Consider the following 21,157-nt stretch of genomic DNA (forward strand, 5'->3'; position numbering starts at 1 on the left):
AAGATCAAGAAATCAATCTCTTACAAAAAAAATAATAAAGGAAAAATTGGCTTATTTTTATTTCTAATTTTAAATTTATACTGTCTAATTCTAAGCAGATGGGTGGAGGTCCAGGTCCTTAGACCCCTGCCACCTTTTCAGCTATTGGTGAGCACATCAGGAGTGAGAAGCACACACTTCTCAGGCATCTTTTGAGTGATCATGTAGGAAATTTAGGGGTAGGGAGGGGTCAAGACCTGGAGAAAAAACAGGCCTGCTCAGAATTATAGACCAAAAAAAATAAATAAATTAATGACTCTTTAAAATAGTATATTTGTAATACTTCTACAGTATGTATCAAGCACACTACAAGGACCTTCATATGCCCCTTTTTGGAACTTCTATTAATATTGCATATCTGTTATTTGCATGCACTAATTAACCTTTAATGCTACTAGAAACCAGTACAGGATTTAAAAGGTGGCAGATTTTTTACAGATGAATGTTCACTTCTATTGAAGCCACGGTGAATTGCAAAGCTAATTGTTAAACTTCAAAATGCAATTGTCACAAAGAGCAACGTGTGCTGCCGGAGCAGTTACACAGAACTTGGTCAGCCTTTAGACTATTACAGGGGTCATGTAAGAGCATTAGTAAGATTAATCAGTGACATTAGTTTTATATACTTGTAAAATATGAAAATATGTTAAGTAGTCAAATTTCATTGCACTTCATTTTCCACAGAGTTAAACTCTTCTGTCTGTGACGGGTTTGTATCATATTTTGCTTGTAGAGACCGCCCGATGTATCGCCAGTATTCTTTCCTAATGGTGTCCTTCTCTTTTGCCAGGATGTCACAAAGCTAAGACGACATAGCATCTTGTATTAAAAAAAATTCATGGACTTTACATTGCACAATTCAATTTACAGCAAAATAAAATAAAAATGTTTAATTAACAGCTGAATGAGATACAATGGTCAAGTGAAATAAATGCAGAGGTTAGGAATGTCTCATGTAACCACTCTGGCGTTAATGTATTATTTCACCACCGGAGTGGTGTCACTAATGCACGTTCCCTGCCCTTGGTAAAATACTTACCAGCCGCCGCCTTTTGCTGTCTTTGGCACTTGCTCCGGTCATCTCCTGCAGCTTGTGACCTGCCCGATCGCTCCAGTGTTTAATGGGCAGACTGGAAGTCACTTCTTAATAGAAGTCTATAAGAGCCAGAACAAGGCTGTCATACCCTTACATTAAGAGCTTGTGACTATTGCCTCTGACCGCCGCAGAGTTATTTAAAAATAAAATTCAGTGCTTGGCCATACTGAAAACGCACTTAGTTCTCCCTGGTCGCAAGGCCACATCCAGAATGCACAGAATAGAGCCATAGATTATATTTATGCCCTGCTGCTCTAATCAAGTCTATGATACAGATGAAGATAGCCACTCTTGGTGTAGTGCTAGGCAACCTTCCATTATCTACATTCTCATAGCCATGTATGGGGCAGCAGGACACATACATGACTAGCTTCTCCATTCCATTCTTCCTAAAATGGGGGACACAATTTCCACCTTCTACTTGTTATCACCTAGGTAATGAATAGGTGATAACTGTTACAACGCTCTATATGTACGGTCAATGCCAGGCACTCGTGAATACTGGGGACTCTAACCCGTTCCACACGTAACGAGTACGTTCTGTAATACAGCTCATACCCGCCTGTAACTGCAACAAAAAGGTATTTGAGGCATTTTAACCCACAGTACCGCAGCCAATCTAAGATAGTATTGTGGTGTGCTGATGGATGGTCATGGCAGCTGGGGGCTTAATGAAGTCAGCAATCTCTGTACTCCTATAAAGTCCTGACAGTTCTGCAGTGTATTACATCAGCAATCAAGTGATCATAGGTTTAAATCCCCCAGGGAAACTAAGCATAAATATTAAACCACTCCTTTTTTCAATTCGCCAAGTGTAAAATATATATGGCATTGCTTGTTTAAAAATATAATTCATCTTGCATGATGAAAGTCATAAAAATAACAGAATTCTACAATTGCTGTAGATTTTTTTTGCCTGTGTAAAGAGTACAAAAAAACAAAACATAATAATATATTCCAATATTTTTAATCTGGCTTTAACCCCTTCATGACCCAGCCTATTTTTGACCTTAATGAACTGGCCATTTTTTGCAATTCTGACCAGTGTCCCTTTATGAGGTAATAACTCAGGAACGCTTCAATGGATCCTAGCGGTTCTGAGACTGTTTTTTCATGACATATTGGGCTTCATGTTAGTAGTAAATTTAGGTCGATAATTTTTGCATTTATTTGTGAAAAAAATTTGGAAATTAAGCGAAAATTTCGCAATTTTCAAATTTTTTATTTTTATTCTGTTAAACCAGAGAGTTATGTGACACAAAATAGTTAATAAACAACATTACCCACGTCTACTTTACATCAGCACAATTTTGGAAACAAAATTTTTTTTTGCTAGTGAGTTAAAAGGGGTAAACTTTGACCAGCGATTTCTAATTTTTACAACAAAATTTTCAAAACTTTTTTTTTTTTTTTTTTTAGGGACCACCTCACATTTGAAGTTAGTTTGAGGGGTCTATATGGCTGAAAATACCCAAAAGTGACACCATTCTAAAAACTGCACCCCTCAAGGTGCTCAAAACCACATACAAGAAGTTTATTAACCCTTCAGGTGCTTCACAGCAGAAGCAACATGGAAGGAAAAAATGAACATTTAACTTTTTAGTCACAAAAATGATCTTTTAGCAACAATTTTTTTTTTATTTTCCCAAGGGTAAACGGAGAAACTGGACCCCGAAAGTTATTGTACAATTTTTCCTGAGTACGCCGATACCCCTTATGTGGGGGTAAGCCACTGTTTTGGCGCATGGCATAGCTCAGAAGGGAAGGAGCGCCATTTGACTTTTGAATGAAAAATTAGCTCCAATCGTTAGCGGACACCATGTCGCGTTTGGAGAGCCCCCGTGTGCCTAAACATTGGAGCCCCCCCACATGTGACCCCATTTTGGAAACTAGACCTCCCAAGGAACTAATCTAGATGTGCAGTGACTACTTTAAACCCCCAAGTGCTTCACAGAAGTTTATAACGCAGAGCCGTGAAAATAAAAAATCATTTTTCTTTCCTCAAAAATAATTTTTTAGCCCCCATTGTGTTATTTTCCCAAGGGTAGCAGGAGAAATTAGACCCCCAAAGTTGTTTCCCTGAGTACGCTAAAGCCCTCATATGTTTTGGGTAAACCACTGTTTGGGTGCACGTTGGGGCTTGGAAGGGAGGGAGCACCATTTGACTTTTTGAACGCAAGATTGGCTGGAATCAATGGTGGCGCCATGTCGCGCTTGAAGACCCCTGATGTGCCTAAACAGTGGAAACCCCTCAATTCTAACTCCAACACTAACCCCAACTCTAGCCATAACCCTAATCACATCCCTAACCCCAACACACCCCTAACCCTAATCCCAACCCTAACCATAACCCTAACCACAAGCCTAACCCTAACACACCCCTAACCCTACTCTTAACCCTATTTCCAACCCTAAAGCTATGTGCCCACGTTGTGGATTCGTGAGAGGATTTTTCCGCAGTTTTTGAAAAATCCGCATGTAAAACGCACTGCGTTTTACCTGCGGATTTACCGTGGATTTCACCTGTGGAACAGGTGTAAAACGCTGCGGAATCCACACAAAGAATTGACATGCTGCGGAAAATACAACGCAGTGTTTCTGCGCTGTGTTTTCCGCACCATGGGCACAGCGGATTTGGTTTTCCATACGTTTACATGGTACTGTAAACGTGATGGAAAACTGCTGCGGATCCGCAGCCAAATCCGCACTGTGGGCACATAGCCGAATTCTAACCCTTAACCCTAGTGGAAAAATAAAAGTAAATATACTTTATTTTATTATTGTCTCTACCTAGGGGGGGCGATAAAGGGGGAGGTTTGTTCATTATTTTTTATATTTTGATCACTGTGACATAACCAATCACAGTGATCAAAATGTACCTGGAATGAATCGGCCGGCCGATTCGGCGGGCGCACTGCACATGAAAGATGGTGGTGCCCATGCAGAAGAACAGACACCGGGAGGGACACCGGAGGTCGGTAAGTATGCGGAGGTGGGATGGGACCGAGGGGGTAGGGGGGTGAGATCGGACTGCGGGGGAGTGGACAGGAGGACGGAGGGGAGCGGAGGACGGGGGCAGTGGATGGGTGGCGGAGGCAGATCGCGGTCTCCAGCCATGGCCGATATTGCAGCATCGGCCATGGCTGGATTGTAATATTTAAACAATTTTCATTGGTGAAATATTACGATTGCTCTGATTGAAAGTGAAACGTCACTTTCAACAGCCAATCAGAGCGATCGTAGCCACGGGGGGGGGAGCCACCCCTCCTAGGCTGAAGTACCACTCCCCCTGTCCCTGCAGGTTGGGTGAAATTACAGTTAATCCTTTCACCCGATCTGCAGGGACGCGATCATTCTGTGACGCAGCATATGCGTCACAGGTCAGATTGGCACTGACTTTCATGACGCATACGCTGTGTCACAGGTCGGGAAGGGGTGTGTAGCTCCATATGGACTAGTAACTATGAATGTATGCCGAGTCAGGATTTCTGTGACAGCCATATTTTTGTCAGAACGGATGAGTCCTGACTGATATAGCACAGAAAGGAGTAGATGAGGTGAAGAAGCGGCCATGTATGAGTACCGTTATATTAATTGTAGTCTATGGAGAAGGGAAGCTGTATGCATTGCATCTTCCTCTCTGGACTGCAAGCCCATGAGAAGGGTACCGCTACCTTCCCGATAGGTGGGAGCCCTATAAATGGATCCAGCACGTTAGTCATTTATGGCAAATACTTTCAGTAAATTTATCAGAAGTTAATACTTTAGGAATATTGCAGCCCAAGGGGTTGGTGCAATATAATAATGTAGCCCTCAGGCTCATGAAGGTTGTACTCCCCTGGACTATCTGAATGAGAGAACATTGGTCTGCTTATCACTGTCTTTATTTCACCCTCTAAGAATAACTTATAGACAGAACTAATACAATCAACTTCTTTGTCTATTAATGTCCATGTTTCACCAACCTACTTGTATACTAGTATATAGTAAATCAGAACTAAGCCAAAACAAGGATTTACACTTTTTCCAGAATTAAACGAAAAAAATAGCACAAACCTCTAGTGCTTGTTTCAAGATTTCTTCTGTGTTGTCACATTTTTTCTCTAACATGTCATCATATAAATCTATCAGAAAGGCCACGAGAAGTGGAGAGCTGTGCGTTTGCTGCAAAGTCTGAATTTGCTCCAACAGGCTTGGATAATCCGACATGCCTCGATCTTGTAATATTCTAAAACAAACATATTGGTTGCAAGTAAGACTTCTGTAATAATGAAAATGACTTCTATACACCCCATGCACATCAAGCAGACCTCCCGATGTACCCCTAACTCTCAGAAACACCTTTCATGGGAACTTGCCTTTCACTTACTCCTGTTATTTTCAGGGTCTTTCTTTGTACAGAATATATGCATTATTACTGGTCCATTATTACTTAGAAAAGGGTATTCTCATACTTAGGAATATTGTTTGTACAGCCCTACCCTTTGCCTCAGTGTACCTGAGCCCCATAACTGATTAATCCTGGTCTTCCCCATGCAAGGGGAGATGGTCTACCCTTGGCATTGCTTTTATATACTATCGTACCTGAAAAGAAACTTAAGGCGGTTGACAATGCATTATAAATGCAAATAAACACGCAAAAAGGGGGGGGGGGGGAATATGAAAAAGTGATCATAAAATAGAGTAATATTCAATTTGGCACTTGCTTTTAGAAATCTAAAATTGAAGATTTCACATTTTATAAACTGATAAATAGCAATATTATAGACATTACAAACAATATCTAGGAGAAAAATCAATTCCCATTAGTGTATACAATGGAATTGCCGAAGCCCTTGAAAAAGGAGGGGAAAGTTAATTGCAATTCTAATATAAAAAAAAAGTCATCAGAATTGCTTAGGGCAAACAACTGCAATTATACTACATATAACAATTCCACGGACTTACCCTCGCAAGTAGTTCCAAGCACTCTCATTATGAGGAGCAACCTTGATCATCGCTAGAGCATACCTGGGGGATAAAGGAGTCTACATAATTTATAACAAACATTGTTAAAACTAGTGAAAATATTTGAGCTATAAAAAAAAAATATATATTATATAATATAAAATACCTTCAAGGAAGTTTGCAAATGAGGTTACGTCCTCGGAGTGTCACAGAGCACTTCCCTAGCTTCTGCCTCCCTGCACCACAATCTTTAGATGGAGCGAAAGCTCATTATCTACAGAGGCCGGTGCTGGGTGGGGAAACCTGTGGCTGCAATGGCTCTGTAAAGAGCAACTGTAGTTTACATTTTTAATTTTAGAAATGGTAACACATGAAAACAAGCAACTTTGTAATATACCTTATCAGGGAAATCGGCCTTTTCTGTCAGGGCTCATCATACACTTTCCAAATTCTCAGGTAAAATTTGTATTCAGTGAAGACAGATTTTTACATTCCTGAGATAGGAGATGGAACTTACTATTAGTAAGATTCCGTGTAGACCACAGAGGAGGAGCACTGCCTTTAATTCCAAGCTCCTCCCGTTCACATAGAATTTTATCAGTAGAAACTCATCGCTCTCAGTAATGTAACATTCGGTCTTCTCTGGATACACATTTTACCTCAGAATTGAAAAATTTGAAAGCGAAAGATCAATCCAGGAGGAGAAAGGAACAGATTTCTTTGATATATATATATATATATATATTAACAAAGTCTCTTATTGTCATGTGTATTACTTATGAAATAATTAAAACGATGGTTACACTTTAACCCCTTTATGACCTAGGACGTATAGGCATGTCATAGGTTGACTCGCCCTCTTTGATGCGGGCTCTGGCATTAAACCAGCATCTTCTCAGGCACATGACAGCTGATTTTATTAGCCGACTTGTGCCCCTAAGAGCCACGGGTGGAATCGTGAACCACCCGCAGATGTTAACATGTTAAATGCCGCTGTCAATCTCAGATATAAAATACACAATAGAAAGCCGTAATACCCTGAGCTCTTGGACCAAACTGGAGATAATGGGGAGGTGAGGGGAACACCCGGACTGTCCACCATTATCTTCAGTTTGGTCCAAGTGCTCAAGGTATTACGGCTTTCTATTGTGCATTTCACATTACATTTATGTCGTCAGTGGGGCTGATTTTAGCCTCCATGTGTATTTTTAGGTGTTGATTTGCATAGGGATGCTGCAGGCTCCTATTCACCTTAACTACCCCTTATACCTTGGCCATACTTTTATCCCACACTTGATATTAGTGCCCTTGTCCCTGTACGGTTATTCTTATTCTAAGATTCTATTGATGTATTTGTTCTGATATTTTTGCATTTATTATTTTTCATCACTCTGTTCAGGACTGCTACTTCATCACAGGGCTCCAGTGGTTTTTATATTTATTTTTATTACTACATCTGTTGCATAGTGCTGGGGTTCCCCCTACAGGGTATTTTGTGTAGGATTGGTTTGTGGCTTTTAACATTCTCTAATTTTGTTTTATGGAATACTCAATAAAATATTTCGTTTTATACATTGATCTCTTAGTCTTGCCAACTATTCACATGGGATTGGCTGTTTGTTGTTTATGTATGTAACATGGAGAAAAACAAAAACAAACTCTTTTGGGCTTTGTAATAAGAGTACATGCCCTATATACTGTTTTTGATGGTGACGTTCTAATCATTTGTGTCCTCATCACATACCTATAAGCATCTGTCTAATATCTAGTTTTTAATCATGAATAAAATTTTAATTTTATATCATTATGAGTATCATTCTAGTACTATTTTCCTCTGGGGCTCCGTGCTCCAAACTTTTGTAGGGTCAGTTAGCGATTATGATATTTAGATATATCCACTGTGTCGGTTTTGTAAAAATCATGCCCACAGAATAGTGAACACGTAACAGTATTATACAGTGCACAAATATTAATGCTGTACAGCAGGGGCAATGATGGTGCGGTAAACAGTATAGTCTACGTCCAATCTGTACTTTTCCCTGACAGTGCTCTTTGAGGATGTAGCTAATGGACAGTCCTACTATTAGCCTTCATTTTGCCATCTCTTGGAGAAAACCACTATTTTGTTAAATTGTTACAGCATCAACATCCAGAAAAGTCTTGTACTTGCCTTTACCAATTAGCAGAAATACTACCAATTATAAATATTGCATGTATTTATAGCAGTCAAACAGGATAAAATCTCACTTACTGGACCTCTCTTTCTAGGATCTGGGGATTGCTATACCCAGACGTATTAGAAATAATAAAGTATCTTTGGTTCCATGCAGAGTTGTTTCGGAGATCTCTGGCCAACAAAAGGTCAACGTACTGTAATTCACCATCCCATAAATTGAATTCCTAGAAAATTAAATAAAGAGTACAAACAGACATTTGTTACTAGTCATGCCTTGTAGAGAAGTATTACAAAAATGTGTAGGGGCACGAGATGTGATTGCTGGCTAAAGCGAGCTAAAGGGTAATTGTTCCATTGCTCACTAACACAGTACCTGAATGACCCACTGCCTGTGCTGCCAAGCATGATAGTTTTTGGCGTCCTGGTTTAAGATATCTGCCACAAAATCAAGTTCTTCAGATGGATCTTTTAGCAATTCAACCAGGACTCTTCTGTGGTGCCTACAAAGGTAAAATAATACTAGGAATAATGTAAAAATAGGACTTTATCTAGAAAAAACAAAATATTACAAGATCTAGAATCCTTAAAATCCTTTATCAGGTCGATAAACACTGAGTAATATATATTCTTCTGCTACCCAAGATCTGTGGTATCGGTATGTACAGACCACATTCCTGCACAGGGGACCTTATTTTTAATTTTATTTATTTATTTTTTTTTTTTTAAACACATCCAAATTGTGGAACTTGCTCTGAAATCTATTGATTAAAATATATATTGTGGGTCAACCCCTTAACCCCCGAGGGTGGTTTGCACGTTAATGACCGGGCCAGTTTTTACAATTCTGACCACTGTCCCTTTATGAGGTTATAACTCTGGAACGCTTCAACAGATCTTAGCGATTCTGACATTGTTTTCTCGTGACATATTGTACTTCATGATAGTGGTAAAATTTCTTCGATATAACTTGCGTTTATTTGTGAAAAAAAACGGAAATTTGGCAAAAATTTTGAAAATGTCGTAATTTTCCAACTTTGAATTTTTATGCCCTTAAGGCCATGTTCACACTTTGCGGGTGACCTCTGCGGGTTCTCCCGCAGCGGATTTGATAAATCTGCAGGGCAAAACCGCTGCGGTTATCCCTGCAGATTTATCGCGGTTTGTTCCACGGTTTCCGCTGCGGGTTTCCGCCTATGCTATTGATGCTGCATATGCAGCAATATGCAGCATCAATAGGAATGTTAAAAATAATAAAAATTGGTTATACTCACCCTCTGATGTCCGGATCTCCTCGGCGCTGCACGCGGCACTCCGGTTCCAAAGATGCTGTGCCGAGAAGGACCTTCGTGACGTCACGGTCATGTGACCGCGGCGTCATCACAGTCATGTGACCGCGACATCACCACAGGTCCTGCTCGCACAGCAACTGAGACGGGACGGCCGCGTGCAGTGCTGAGAGGTGAGTATAGCATTTTTTTTTTTTTTTTACACACTATTTATGCTTCCCAGGGCCTGGAGGAGAGTCTGCACATTATCCACTTACTTCCCGCATCGTGGGCACAGTCCCATGCGGGAAGTAAGCGGAACAATGCATTTCTATGGGTGCAGAATCGCTGCGATTCTGCACAAAGAAGTGACATGCTGCAGGATGTAAACCGCTGCGTTTCTGCGTGGTTTTTCCCGCAGTATGTGCACTGCGGTTAGCGGGTTCCATAGGGTTTACATGTTAATGTAAACGCAATGGAAACTGCTGCGGACCCGCAGCATCAAAATCGCCGCGGATCCGCGGTAAAAACCGCAAAGTGTTAATATGGCCTAAATCACAGAGATATGTCACGCAAAATACTTAGTAAGTAACATTTCCCACATGTCTACTTTACATCAGCACAATTTTGGAACCAAAATTTTTTTTTTGTTAGGGAGTTATAAGGGTTAAAAGTTAACCAGAAATTTCTCATTTTTACAACACCATTTCTTTTTTTTAGGGACCACATCTCATTTGAAGTCATTTTGAGGGGTCTATATGATGGGTATTTTCTAAGTATGACACCATTCTAAAAACTGCACCCCTCAAGGTGCACAAAACCACATTCAAGAAGTTTATTAACCCTTCAGGTGTTTCACAAGAATTTTTGGAATGTTTAAATAAAAATGAACATTTAACTTTTTTTCACACAAAATTTATTTCAGCTCCAATGTGTTTTATTTTACCAAGGGCAACAGGAGAAAATGGACCCCAAAAGTTGTTGTACAATTTGTCCTGAGTACGCTGATACCCCATATGTGGGGGTAAACCACTGTTTGGGCGCATGGCAGAGCTCGGAAGGGAAGGAGCGCCATTTGGAATGCAGACTTAGATGGATTGGTCAGCAGGCGTCACGTTGCATTTGCAGAGCCCCTGATGTACCCAAACAGTGGAAACCCCCCACAAGTGACCCCATATTGGAAACTAGACCTCCCAAGGAACTTATCTAGATGTGTTGTGAGAACTTTGAACCCCAAAGTGTTTCACTACAGTTTACAACGCAGAGCCATGAAAATAAAAAAAATCCTTTTTTTTTCCCACAAAAATGATTTTTAGCCCCCCAAATTTTTATTTTCCCAAGGATAACAAGAGAACTTGGACCCGAAAAGTTGTTGTCCAATTTGTCCCGAGTACGCTGATACCCCATATGTGGGGGTAAACCCCTGTTTGGGCGCACGGGAGAGCTCGGAAGGGAAGGAGCACTGTTTTACTTTTTCAACGCAGAATTGGCTGGAATTGAGATCGGACGCCATGTCGCCATGTTTGGAGAGCCCCTGATGTGCCTGAACAGTGGAAACTCCCCAATGCTAACTGAAACCCTAATCCAAACACACCCCTAACCCTAATCCCAACGGTAAGGCTACTTTCACACTAGCGTCGGGCTCGGCCCGTCGCGGTGCGTCGGGCCGAGGTCCCCGACGCTAGCGCTGTCTCCGCCGCACAACGGGGGCAGCGGATGCATTTTTCCAGCGCATCCGCTGCCCCATTGTGAGGTGCGGGGAAGTGCGGGGAGGTGGGGGCGGAGTTCCGGCCGCGCATGCGCGGTCGGAAAAAGCGGACCGTCGGGAGCAAAAAACGTTACATGTAACGTTTTTTGCTCCCGACGGTCCGCCACAGCACGGCGCAACCGTCGCACGACGGTTGCGACGTGTGGCAATGCGTCGCAAATGCGTCGCTAATGTTAGTCAATGCTCAAAAAACGCATCCTGCAAGAACTTTTGCAGGATGCGTTTTTTCGGCAAAACGACGCATTTGCGACGTATTGCAGTTAACGCTAGTGTGAAAGTAGCCTAACCCTAACCACACCCCTAACCCTGACACATCTCTAACTCTAATCCCAACCCTAATCCCAACCGTAAATGTAATCCAAACCCTAACTTTAGCCCTAACCCTAACTTTAGCCCCAACCCTAACCCTAACGGGAAAATGGAAATAAATACATTTTTTTTATTTTCCGCTAACTAAGGCTGCGTGTCCACGCTCAGGATGGCCGGCGGTATAAGCCCCGCCCCCTTTCCGGGACGCGATGGTGCCGGATGTGTACAGTACACATCCGGGATCATCGCACCCCTCGCCATAGGGCCCTGTGATATGCCTTGCGGGGACGCTGCGTCCCCGCAAGGTGTACGGACATGCTGCGATCTGAAAAGACGCGCAGCATGTCCGGAGTCGCAGGGCCGCCGCGTGCGGGTTTCCACGCATAGTGGACACGGGATTTCAACAAATCCCCTCCACTATGCTGGAACATCTGGACGCTGCGTGTTTGACGCTGCAGCGTCAAACAAGCAGCGTTTCCTGACAGTGGACACTCACCCTTAGGGGGTGATGAAGGGGGGTTTCACTTACTTTTATAGCGGGTTTTTTAGCGGATTTTTATGATTGGCAGCCGTCACACACTGAAAGACGCTTTTTATTGCAAAAAATATTTTTTGCGTTACCACATTTTGAGAGCTATAATTTTTCCATATTTTGGTCCACAGAGTCATGTGAGGTCTTGTTTTTTGCGGGACGAGTTGACGTTTTTATTGGTAACATTTTCGGGCACGTGACATTTTTTGATCGCTTTTTATTCCGATTTTTGTGAGGCAGAATGACCAAAAACCAGCTATTCATGAATTTCTTTTGGGGGAGGCGTTTATACTGTTCCGCGTTTGGTAAAATGGATAAAGCAGTTTTATTCTTTGGGTCAGTACGATTACAGCGATACCTCATTCATATCATTTTTTTTATGTTTTGGTGCTTTTATACGATAAAAACTATTTTATAGAAAAAATAATTATTTTTGCATCGCTTTATTCTGAGGACTATAACTTTTTTATTTTTTCTTTGATGACGCTGTATGGCGGCTCGTTTTTTGCAGGACAAGATGACGTTTTCAGCGGTACCATGGTTATTTATATCCGTCTGTTTGATCGCGTGTTATTCCACTTTTTATTTGGCAGTATGATAATAAAGCGTTGTTTTTTGCCTCCTCTTTTTTTTTTTTTACGGTGTTCACTGAAGGGGTTAACTAGTGGGACAATTTTATAGGTCGGGTCGCTACGGACGCGGCGATACTAAATATGTGTACTTTTGTTCCTATAAATACATTTCTTTATCTAAATAATAAAAAAAAATAATATATTTTTTTGGGGGGGAATTTTTTTTTTTTTTTTTACACTATAACATTGCCCCAGGGGGGGCATGATGTTATAGTGCAAGATCGCCGATCTGACACTTTGCTGTGCACTGTGTCAGATCGGCAATCTGACGTGCACAGCTCCTGGAGGCTTCCCGGCGCCTGCTCTGAGCAGGCGCAGTGAAGCCACCGCCCTGCAAGACCCGGATGCCGCGACCATCTTGGATCCGGGCCTGCTGCAGGGAGGAGGAGGTAAGAGACCCTCGGAGCAACGCGATTACATCGCGTTGCTCCGGGGGTCTCAGGGAAGCACGCAGGGAGCCCCCTCCCTGCACGATGCTTCCCTATACCGCCGGTACACTGTGATCATGTTTGATCGCAGTGTGCCGGGGGTTAATGTGCCGGGGGCGGTCCGTGACTGCTCCTGGCACATAGTGCCGGATGTCAGCTGCGATAGTCAGCTGACACCCGGCCGCGGTCGGCCGCGCTCCCCCCGTGAGCGCGGCCGATCGCATATGACGTACTATCCCATCACTGGGAATTAAGTCCCAGGTCACCTTGACGGGATAGTACGTCATATGGGATTAAGGGGTTAAAGGGAATCTGTCACCCCAAAATTGGCTTATAAGCTAAGGCCACCGGCATCAGGGGCTTATCTACAGCATTCTGTAATGCCGATGTCCCGTTTTGGTCCAGTCCGATGGACGTCGCGGTCCGGGTCCAGCGCCTCCCATCTTCATACGATGTCGTCCTCTTCTTTTCTTCCTGCCGCGGCTCCGGCGCAGGTGTACTTTATCTGCCCTGTTGAGGGCAGAGCAAGGTACTGCAGTGCACAGTACTGCAGTACTTTGCTCTGCCCTCCCCTCAACAGGGCAGATAAAGTACACCTGCGCCGGAGCCACGGCAGGAAGCAAAGAAGAGGACGACATTGTATGAAGATGGGAGGTGCTGGATCCGGACCGTGACGCCCATTGGACCGGACCGAAACGGGACCGCCCGTGGGTGAGTATAATCTAACATTTTCTCATCTTTCAGGTTATATAGGGGGCTTATCTACAGCATTCTGTAATGCTGTAGATAAGCCCCTGATGCTGGTGGCTTTAGCTTATAGGCCAAAAATGGGGTGACAGATTCCCTTTAAAGAGTAACCGTCAATTTAATTTTTATTTTATAAGTCAATATTGCACATAAAAATAAGAAATGATGTAATATATATTATAAGAGAAATGTGTTTCATTCTCCTCAAGGACTAATCATCCATTTTCAAATTTCACAATTAACAGAAAATCTATATTTCAGCAAAGACAGTTTGATGAACAAGCGTGCTCAGATAAGGTGTTATCAGAGCACGCTCGTGTCATAATCGAGCATTTTTGGTGTGCTCGAAAAAAAGGCACGAGACGCAGCGGCTGCATGTCTCGCTGCTGTTTGACAGCCGCAACACATGCAGGGATTGCCTGTTTATTAGACAATGCCTGCATTTGTTGCGGCTGTCGAACAGCCACAAGACATCAGTCTGGATTTCAACTGATTGAGATCCACGATGTTTCTCTCTTTTTCATTCACTTTGTTGTACTGTGACACTATACTCATTTAGTCCTAGCATCACTAGTCAGGTACATTAGCTAGCATTCTTACTAAATGATGGGAATACTTTTCTGTGGCTTGTAGTATCCTGATAGTAGGTGTTAAGTTTGGATTTGGTCTCTTGCTGCTCTGTTGAATTTTTAAGCTACGATTTAATTAAAAGTTAATTTTTAATAGTATTTAATTTTTAATAGTATCCTCTAGGCTGGATGTGTTGGCTATATTCAGTAAACAGAGCAATATCCTATCTACTCTTACCAGACTTGGTAATTTTTTGGCTGGTCCTCAATTATTGCTGTTATATAGTTCATTTCTTCTTGTAGGTCTTTCTTCAGAGCTTGCAAGAGTACTCTTCTGTAGTGCCTAAGAAACAAAATAGATTCAACTGTTACTACACAATAAGGTAAAAATTAATGTGCTCCTCATCTGCTCAGAAAAAGTGATTAAAAAAAAAAAAAAAAAAAAAACACACAACCATACAGAATGCCACAAAAATATTTCCATTTATTTTGACTGCTTAGATGCTTCAAATTAATAGGACATGCTATGTACTTGTCACCAGACATTTATGAAAATCATCAAGTGTTAAAGTGGCCAAACACTTTCATATAAGACTCCACATACATATCTTTTTGAATATGGCCTATTTTGCACCAACTGCTGGATTTATGGGTAAGGGTAGCAAAACAGATATAGGAGAACATGCATTACTGTCTGGGTGAAATGTTTGGGATATTGTATATACAGAAGGATGTACAACCTACTTTTTAACCTATGTTTAAGAATAGTAATTTCTACAGAAAAAGTACGAGAACCAAGAAATACTCTATGTATACCAATGCTTCCCACAGTAAAGTATGAAGAAGCAGAGAATATATTAGAAATCCTGCCCAACAGCAGGCTTTGGAAATATGTCTCAAAAAAAAAAAAAAAAAAAAAAAAAGTTACCCCCTTCCTAAAGTCCCTATTGCATATCAGCTACGAAACAGAAGATGGATATTCTCTAGATGACAAGTAGAGCTTAGAGAAGAGGGACTTCGCATGATTAGTTATAGCACAATATAGAAAGCTACTTTCTCAACTGCCAACAAGAATCAATACCTTTTCGGAAAAGGTTACTGAAATATTAGTCACCGCAATGAACAAATATGGCCACCCTCCTTAGGGTACGTGCCCACTATCAGTAAGCGCTGTGGGTTGGACGCTGTGTACTTGTGCAGCATCCAACCCGCAAGAGAAATTTCACCCATACAGTGTATCGGACGTGGTGAATCCACACGGTTCAGTGATCACAGAGGATTCACCTGTGTTCAATAGATGGCAGAACTTTGGAGGCAGTGAATATCTGATGCGTCCAAAGTGCTGCCAGTTCCGGATAGTGGGCACATACCCTAAAGGTAGCTTCACACGATTGTATTTGTCCCAGTGCTTTTTTTTTTTTTAAAAACACTCGCACCTTTGGTATTCAAAAAGGCAGTACAGATGAAATTGTTTTATTCCCCACTGACAATCTGCATGGAAAAAATAAAAATAAAAATTGCAGCACGCATTAGCTGCTTTCACGTGTTGGATGAGACTCACCCGTTCAAGTCTATTGTACAAAAAAAAAAATCATCCTGTCATATGGAGCCATATAGAATTAGATTTTTATGGATAATTTGCAGTTCTTTAGCAGGAAACTAAGTGATGTTGTAAATTATTACTAGTTATGGCTGTAAAAACAAAAAAAACAAAAAACGCATTGTACAGATTATATCTGAGGGGGAATAAAAAAAAATCTATATATCATCCGAGTTTTCTGGATGAAACACAGATGATTTTTCACATGCTTGTGTGAACTCAGCCTCAAGAAGTGAAAGTTAGCACAATGAAAAGACTGGTTCATGTCAGAGCTTTTCCTACCCAGACAATCAATAGGACCAGTTTTTCTGGAGCCTGGAAACCCATCATACTGCATGATACTCACCACACTGTGTAGTTCGCAGCATTCAGTTCGATGGCATCACCTGTCAGCTGAAAAGCTCTCTCACTCCTCTCATCTCGCTGAAGAACAGCCCGGAAGTAGTCATAAACATCACGGACTGGAAAGGGAGAGGTCACATTATTAGCCCTGCACTGAAATATGTGCAAAACAAAAATCACTGCAGCCCCCCATAACTGCTCATTACTAGATGTCTGTCTCGGAGAACCCTACAGTCCAGAACAGAGCTTTGGGGGTCCCCATTTGTAGTTATAGATTGTAGGCTTGTACCTGGTGAGCTGGGTTACTCTGTAATGTCGTTATTAGTACACGTCCCCGCTTAATTGTAAAGCGCTGTGGAATATGCTGGTGCTATATAAATATCATTATCTGAGAATGCATATGTGATGGATCCATTGATAAAGGGCTTTTACGGTTTCAGAAAACCATTATCCCCCACTTGCAGTTTGCTTTAAAATAACAAGCCGTGCATTACTCACCCTCCGCGCGTCCAACACCAAGTCCCGGGAGCGGATATCGACAACTGCGCTGTAGCCAATAACTGAGGTTTGCGGCTCTGCCCAGTACGCTCAGCTCACTGATTGGCTGCAGTGCTGAAATCAGCGCTGCAGACAATAGCCACCAGAATCAGGGGCAAAGCCATAAGGCTGGACGTGGGATGGGAGAGTGAGGCACTCTAAAAAAAAATAAAAAAACGCAGCCAGGTGTATTCAGAAACTGAAATAACCCTTTAATGGGAGCAACGTAGACCGCCAAGAACAAAGCTCAGAGGCATAGATGATAAACGGAGCAGTGGTGTGCAAACTCATCCATTGCTTCATCCAGAGGACTGAAGAGCCCCGTCATCGGCAGGAGCGGCAGGGGTCTCAGTGGTCTGTCCTGAAGAGCCCCGTCATCGGCAGGAGCGGCAGGGGTCTCAGTGGTCTGTCCTGAAGAGCCCCGTCATCGGCAGGAGCGGCAGGGGTCTCAGTGGTCTGTCCTGAAGAGCCCCGTCATCGGCAGGAGCGGCAGGGGTCTCAGTGGTCTGTCCTGAAGAGCCCCGTCATCGGCAGGAGCGGCAGGGGTCTCAGTGGTCTGTCCTGAAGAGCCCCGTCATCGGCAGGAGCGGCAGGGGTCTCAGTGGTCTGTCCTGAAGAGCCCCGTCATCGGCAGGAGCGGCAGGGGTCTCAGTGGTCTGTCCTGAAGAGCCCCGTCATCGGCAGGAGCGGCAGGGGTCTCAGTGGTCTGTCCTGAAGAGCCCCGTCATCGGCAGGAGCGGCAGGGGTCTCAGTGGTCTGTCCTGAAGAGCCCCGTCATCGGCAGGAGCGGCAGGGGTCTCAGTGGTCTGTCCTGAAGAGCCCCGTCATCGGCAGGAGCGGCAGGGGTCTCAGTGGTCTGTCCTGAAGAGCCCCGTCATCGGCAGGAGCGGCAGGGGTCTCAGTGGTCTGTCCTGAAGAGCCCCGTCATCGGCAGGAGCGGCAGGGGTCTCAGTGGTCTGTCCTGAAGAGCCCCGTCATCGGCAGGAGCGGCAGGGGTCTCAGTGGTCTGTCCTGAAGAGCCCCGTCATCGGCAGGAGCGGCAGGGGTCTCAGTGGTCTGTCCTGAAGAGCCCCGTCATCGGCAGGGGCGGCAGGGGTCTCAGTGGTCTGTCCTGAAGAGCCCCGTCATCGGCAGGGGTCTCAGTGGTCTGTCCTGAAGAGCCCCGTCATCGGCAGGAGCGGCAGGGGTCTCAGTGGTCTGTCCTGAAGAGCCCCGTCATCGGCAGGGGTCTCAGTGGTCTGTCCTGAAGAGCCCCGTCATCGGCAGGGGTCTCAGTGGTCTGTCCTGAAGAGCCCCGTCATCGGCAGGGGTCTCAGTGGTCTGTCCTGAAGAGCCCCGTCATCGGCAGGGGCGGCAGGGGTCTCAGTGGTCTGTCCTGAAGAGCCCCGTCATCGGCAGGGGCGGCAGGGGTCTCAGTGGTCTGTCCTGAAGAGCCCCGTCATCGGCAGGAGTCTCAGTGGTCTGTCCTGAAGAGCCCCGTTATCGGCAGGACCGGCAGGGGTCTCAGTGGTCTGTCCTAAAGAGCCCCGTTATCGGCAGGACCGGCAGGGGTCTCAGTGGTCTGTCCTAAAGAGCCCCGTCATCGGCAGGAGTCTCAGTGGTCTGTCCTGAAGAGACCCGTTATCGGCAGGTCCACCAGGGGTCTCAGTGGTCTGTCCTGAAGAGCCCCGTTATCGGCAGGACCGGCAGGGGTCTCAGTGGTCTGTCCTAAAGAGCCCCGTTATCGGCAGGGGTCTCAGTGGTCTGTCCTAAAGAGCCCCGTTATCGGCAGGACCGGCAGGGGTCTCAGTGGTCTGTACTGAAGAGAAGTAATATCCCTCCAACCACTTCCTAGTCATAGCAATAATGATAGTACTGAGAGAATCATTCCTTCTCTAACAGTTCCCACTGTCACAAGGCCTAACCTACCAAACACAGCAGCACTACATGAGAGCAAAGCCACGTTAACCCCTGGAGAACCAGACCTTTTCTAATAAGTGTTAGTGGGATTTTTTTACATTTTGCATGGATACAGCAGAAGTAGGCCTGAGACATATATAACAGCGGAGAGCAAACCAGTAAGTGATGACCTGCACACAGGGACACGCACTTATGGATCATCTATGCTTCCAGAGCTTTCTAGCAGTGGTGTCCCCCACAAGTGGCACCACAGATGCCGCCCCCCATAATGGCGCACTCACACTTCTCACTGTACACGATCTGCACTACTGGGCTCGGGCCATCGTCCTGCGGAACCGGTGTAACATCTGCCCATTCTTTCCGATCCCTGCGGAGACAGCAGACATGCATACGTGCGTTATAGTGACAGAGGTTAAGGGGCGCTCCACCTTGTACAAGCGGCGCCCCGGGCGCGCACACCGTCACACAACAAGCCTATGGAGCATACAGCTAGGAGAAAGCAGTCCGGACAGTCCAGGTGGCAGTACCTGTAGGGAATGTAGCGCTCAAACAGCCGCTCGTAATCCAGCTCACAGTCGCCGGCCCCGTCTACGTCCTGAGGATACTCCTTGTACTGCGCGCCCTCCTCGTCTGGCGCTCCTGCCCTCTGGCCGGCAACCTCTCCATCCTCCTCTCCAGGGGACTGCATCCTCACCCGCCACTGAGAGCAAAGTGGAAGAGGAAGCTGCGCTATCAGCCTGAGCCCGGAGCAGCCCATCGCACTGCGGCCGGCAGGGGGATAACCTGGGTTCTGCCGAGGTCTGCTGTTGGCGCCATTTTGTTGAAGACCTGAGAGCACTAGTGGATAATGAAGCATGACGAGGATGTGTGTCTGATTCACACCTGTGAGGCTCCATGTCATTGTGACCTAAGGTTTCCAACACCATAAATATGTTCTAACTACTACTTATAAAATCTGCCAATGTTTTTCTCACTTTTTAGCTGGTTGCTTTGCTGCGTGAAAACCATTAAAAAGTAGGCTGCAAAATACTGATTGTTTCCGCTATGCAATAGTTTTTTGCAATTATAACAGGGGAGCATGCAAAAGGAAAGCAGAATAGTAGCCAATAGCAACTAGTCCGCATTCACTTCTCATTTTTCAGTAGCCTGTAACTGGATAGTGTAGGCAAGGACTCCACTTTCTTAACACCAGCTAAGAAACATCTACTTCTCTCAGTAATTAAAGTACAGCTGGTCTCCCGGCCTCTTCTGCCCCCTTTCCTAAGACTATGTTCACGCATTCAGTACTTGGTCAGTATTTTACCTCAGTATTTGGTCAGTGTTTTACCTCAGTATGTGTAAGCCAAAACCAGGAGGGGAACAATCAGAGGAGAAGTATAATAGAAACAAATGCTCCACTTCTGTATTTATCACCCACTCCTGGTTTTGGTTTACAGATACTGAGGTAAAATACTGACCAAACACTGCTAGTGTGAATGTGGCCTTATAGGAATCCTTACCAATCCACAACTTCCAGCTATGGTTGCCACCTTTTACACCCAAAAATACCTGTCACAGATTGGGTCAAATTCTAGGCGCAATTCTGTGGATTTTCATACAAAATTGTGGACACAAATGCCAAAAAACAAGTATTTGTAAATACATACGTGAATAAAAAGGTGGCGTGTGTGTGTATTATTTTCTAATTTCTGGATTAGTAGTGGGGGTGACGACGATCCAGGGCAATTGGGACGAGCCAAGGCGAAGTGCCAGAATTGGCGCATCTTATTTGTTGCACCATTTCTGGGGCAGCTGCGTCCTGGTATTTTTAGGATGAGAAGGGCCCAATAACCAGGGACCTTTCCAGTCTGATAATATCATCTCACAGCTGTCTGCTTTACCTTTGCTGGTTATCAAAAATTGGGGGCACTCCATGCCGTTTTATTAAAATTATTTATTATGTTAAATATGGCTAAACAAGCTTTAGTGTCACATTAAATGCACTAAAGGATGCAAGTTTATTATATTTAGGGGGCTTTTGAAATTATATATCTACAGGATAGCTATATAATATCTACAGTGGGGAAAAAAGTAGTCAGCCACCAATTGTGCAAGCTCTCCCATTTAAAAAGATGAGAGAGGACTGTAATTGACATCATAGATAGACCACAACTATGAGAGTCAAAATGAGAAAACATCCAGAAAATCACCTTGTCTGATTTGGCAAGATTTATTTTACAGATTATGGTGGAAAATAAGTATTTGGTCATTAACAAAAGTTCATCTCAATAT

At 43.9% G+C, this 21,157-nt stretch overlaps 1 protein-coding gene across 1 annotated transcript; it reads right to left on the reverse strand.

Annotated features, from left to right (window-relative positions):
* Window positions 1–292: 292 nt before the first annotated feature.
* Window positions 293–19,802, reverse strand: FNTA (farnesyltransferase, CAAX box, subunit alpha). The gene is made up of 9 exons (XM_077274406.1): window positions 19,414–19,802; window positions 19,168–19,253; window positions 16,455–16,569; window positions 14,747–14,851; window positions 8,632–8,758; window positions 8,334–8,482; window positions 6,083–6,145; window positions 5,192–5,363; window positions 293–841 (listed from the first exon to the last, which is right to left on the reverse strand). The coding sequence occupies exons 1-9, from the start codon at window positions 19,785–19,787 to the stop codon at window positions 701–703; spliced, it is 1,332 nt and encodes a 443-aa protein (XP_077130521.1). The 5' UTR covers window positions 19,788–19,802; the 3' UTR covers window positions 293–700.
* Window positions 19,803–21,157: the final 1,355 nt, after the last annotated feature.

This window comes from Ranitomeya variabilis, chromosome 1, assembly GCF_051348905.1.
Source record: "Ranitomeya variabilis isolate aRanVar5 chromosome 1, aRanVar5.hap1, whole genome shotgun sequence".
NCBI classification, from domain to species: Eukaryota; Metazoa; Chordata; class Amphibia; order Anura; family Dendrobatidae; genus Ranitomeya; species Ranitomeya variabilis.

What these genes read in the sequence shown, in the direction of transcription:
- FNTA (XM_077274406.1), bottom strand. Translation starts at nt 19,787, where the DNA reads ATGACATGGAGCCTCACAGGTGTGAATCAGACACACATCCTCGTCATG. An exon ending in GAGCGCTACATTCCCTACAG is followed by an intron (nt 19,254 to 19,413) that starts GTACTGCCACCT and finishes CTGTCTCCGCAG; the next exon opens with GGATCGGAAAGAATGGGCAG. An exon ending in CCAAAAAATTACCAAGTCTG is followed by an intron (nt 8,759 to 14,746) that starts GTAAGAGTAGAT and finishes TTACCTTTGTAG; the next exon opens with GCACCACAGAAGAGTCCTGG.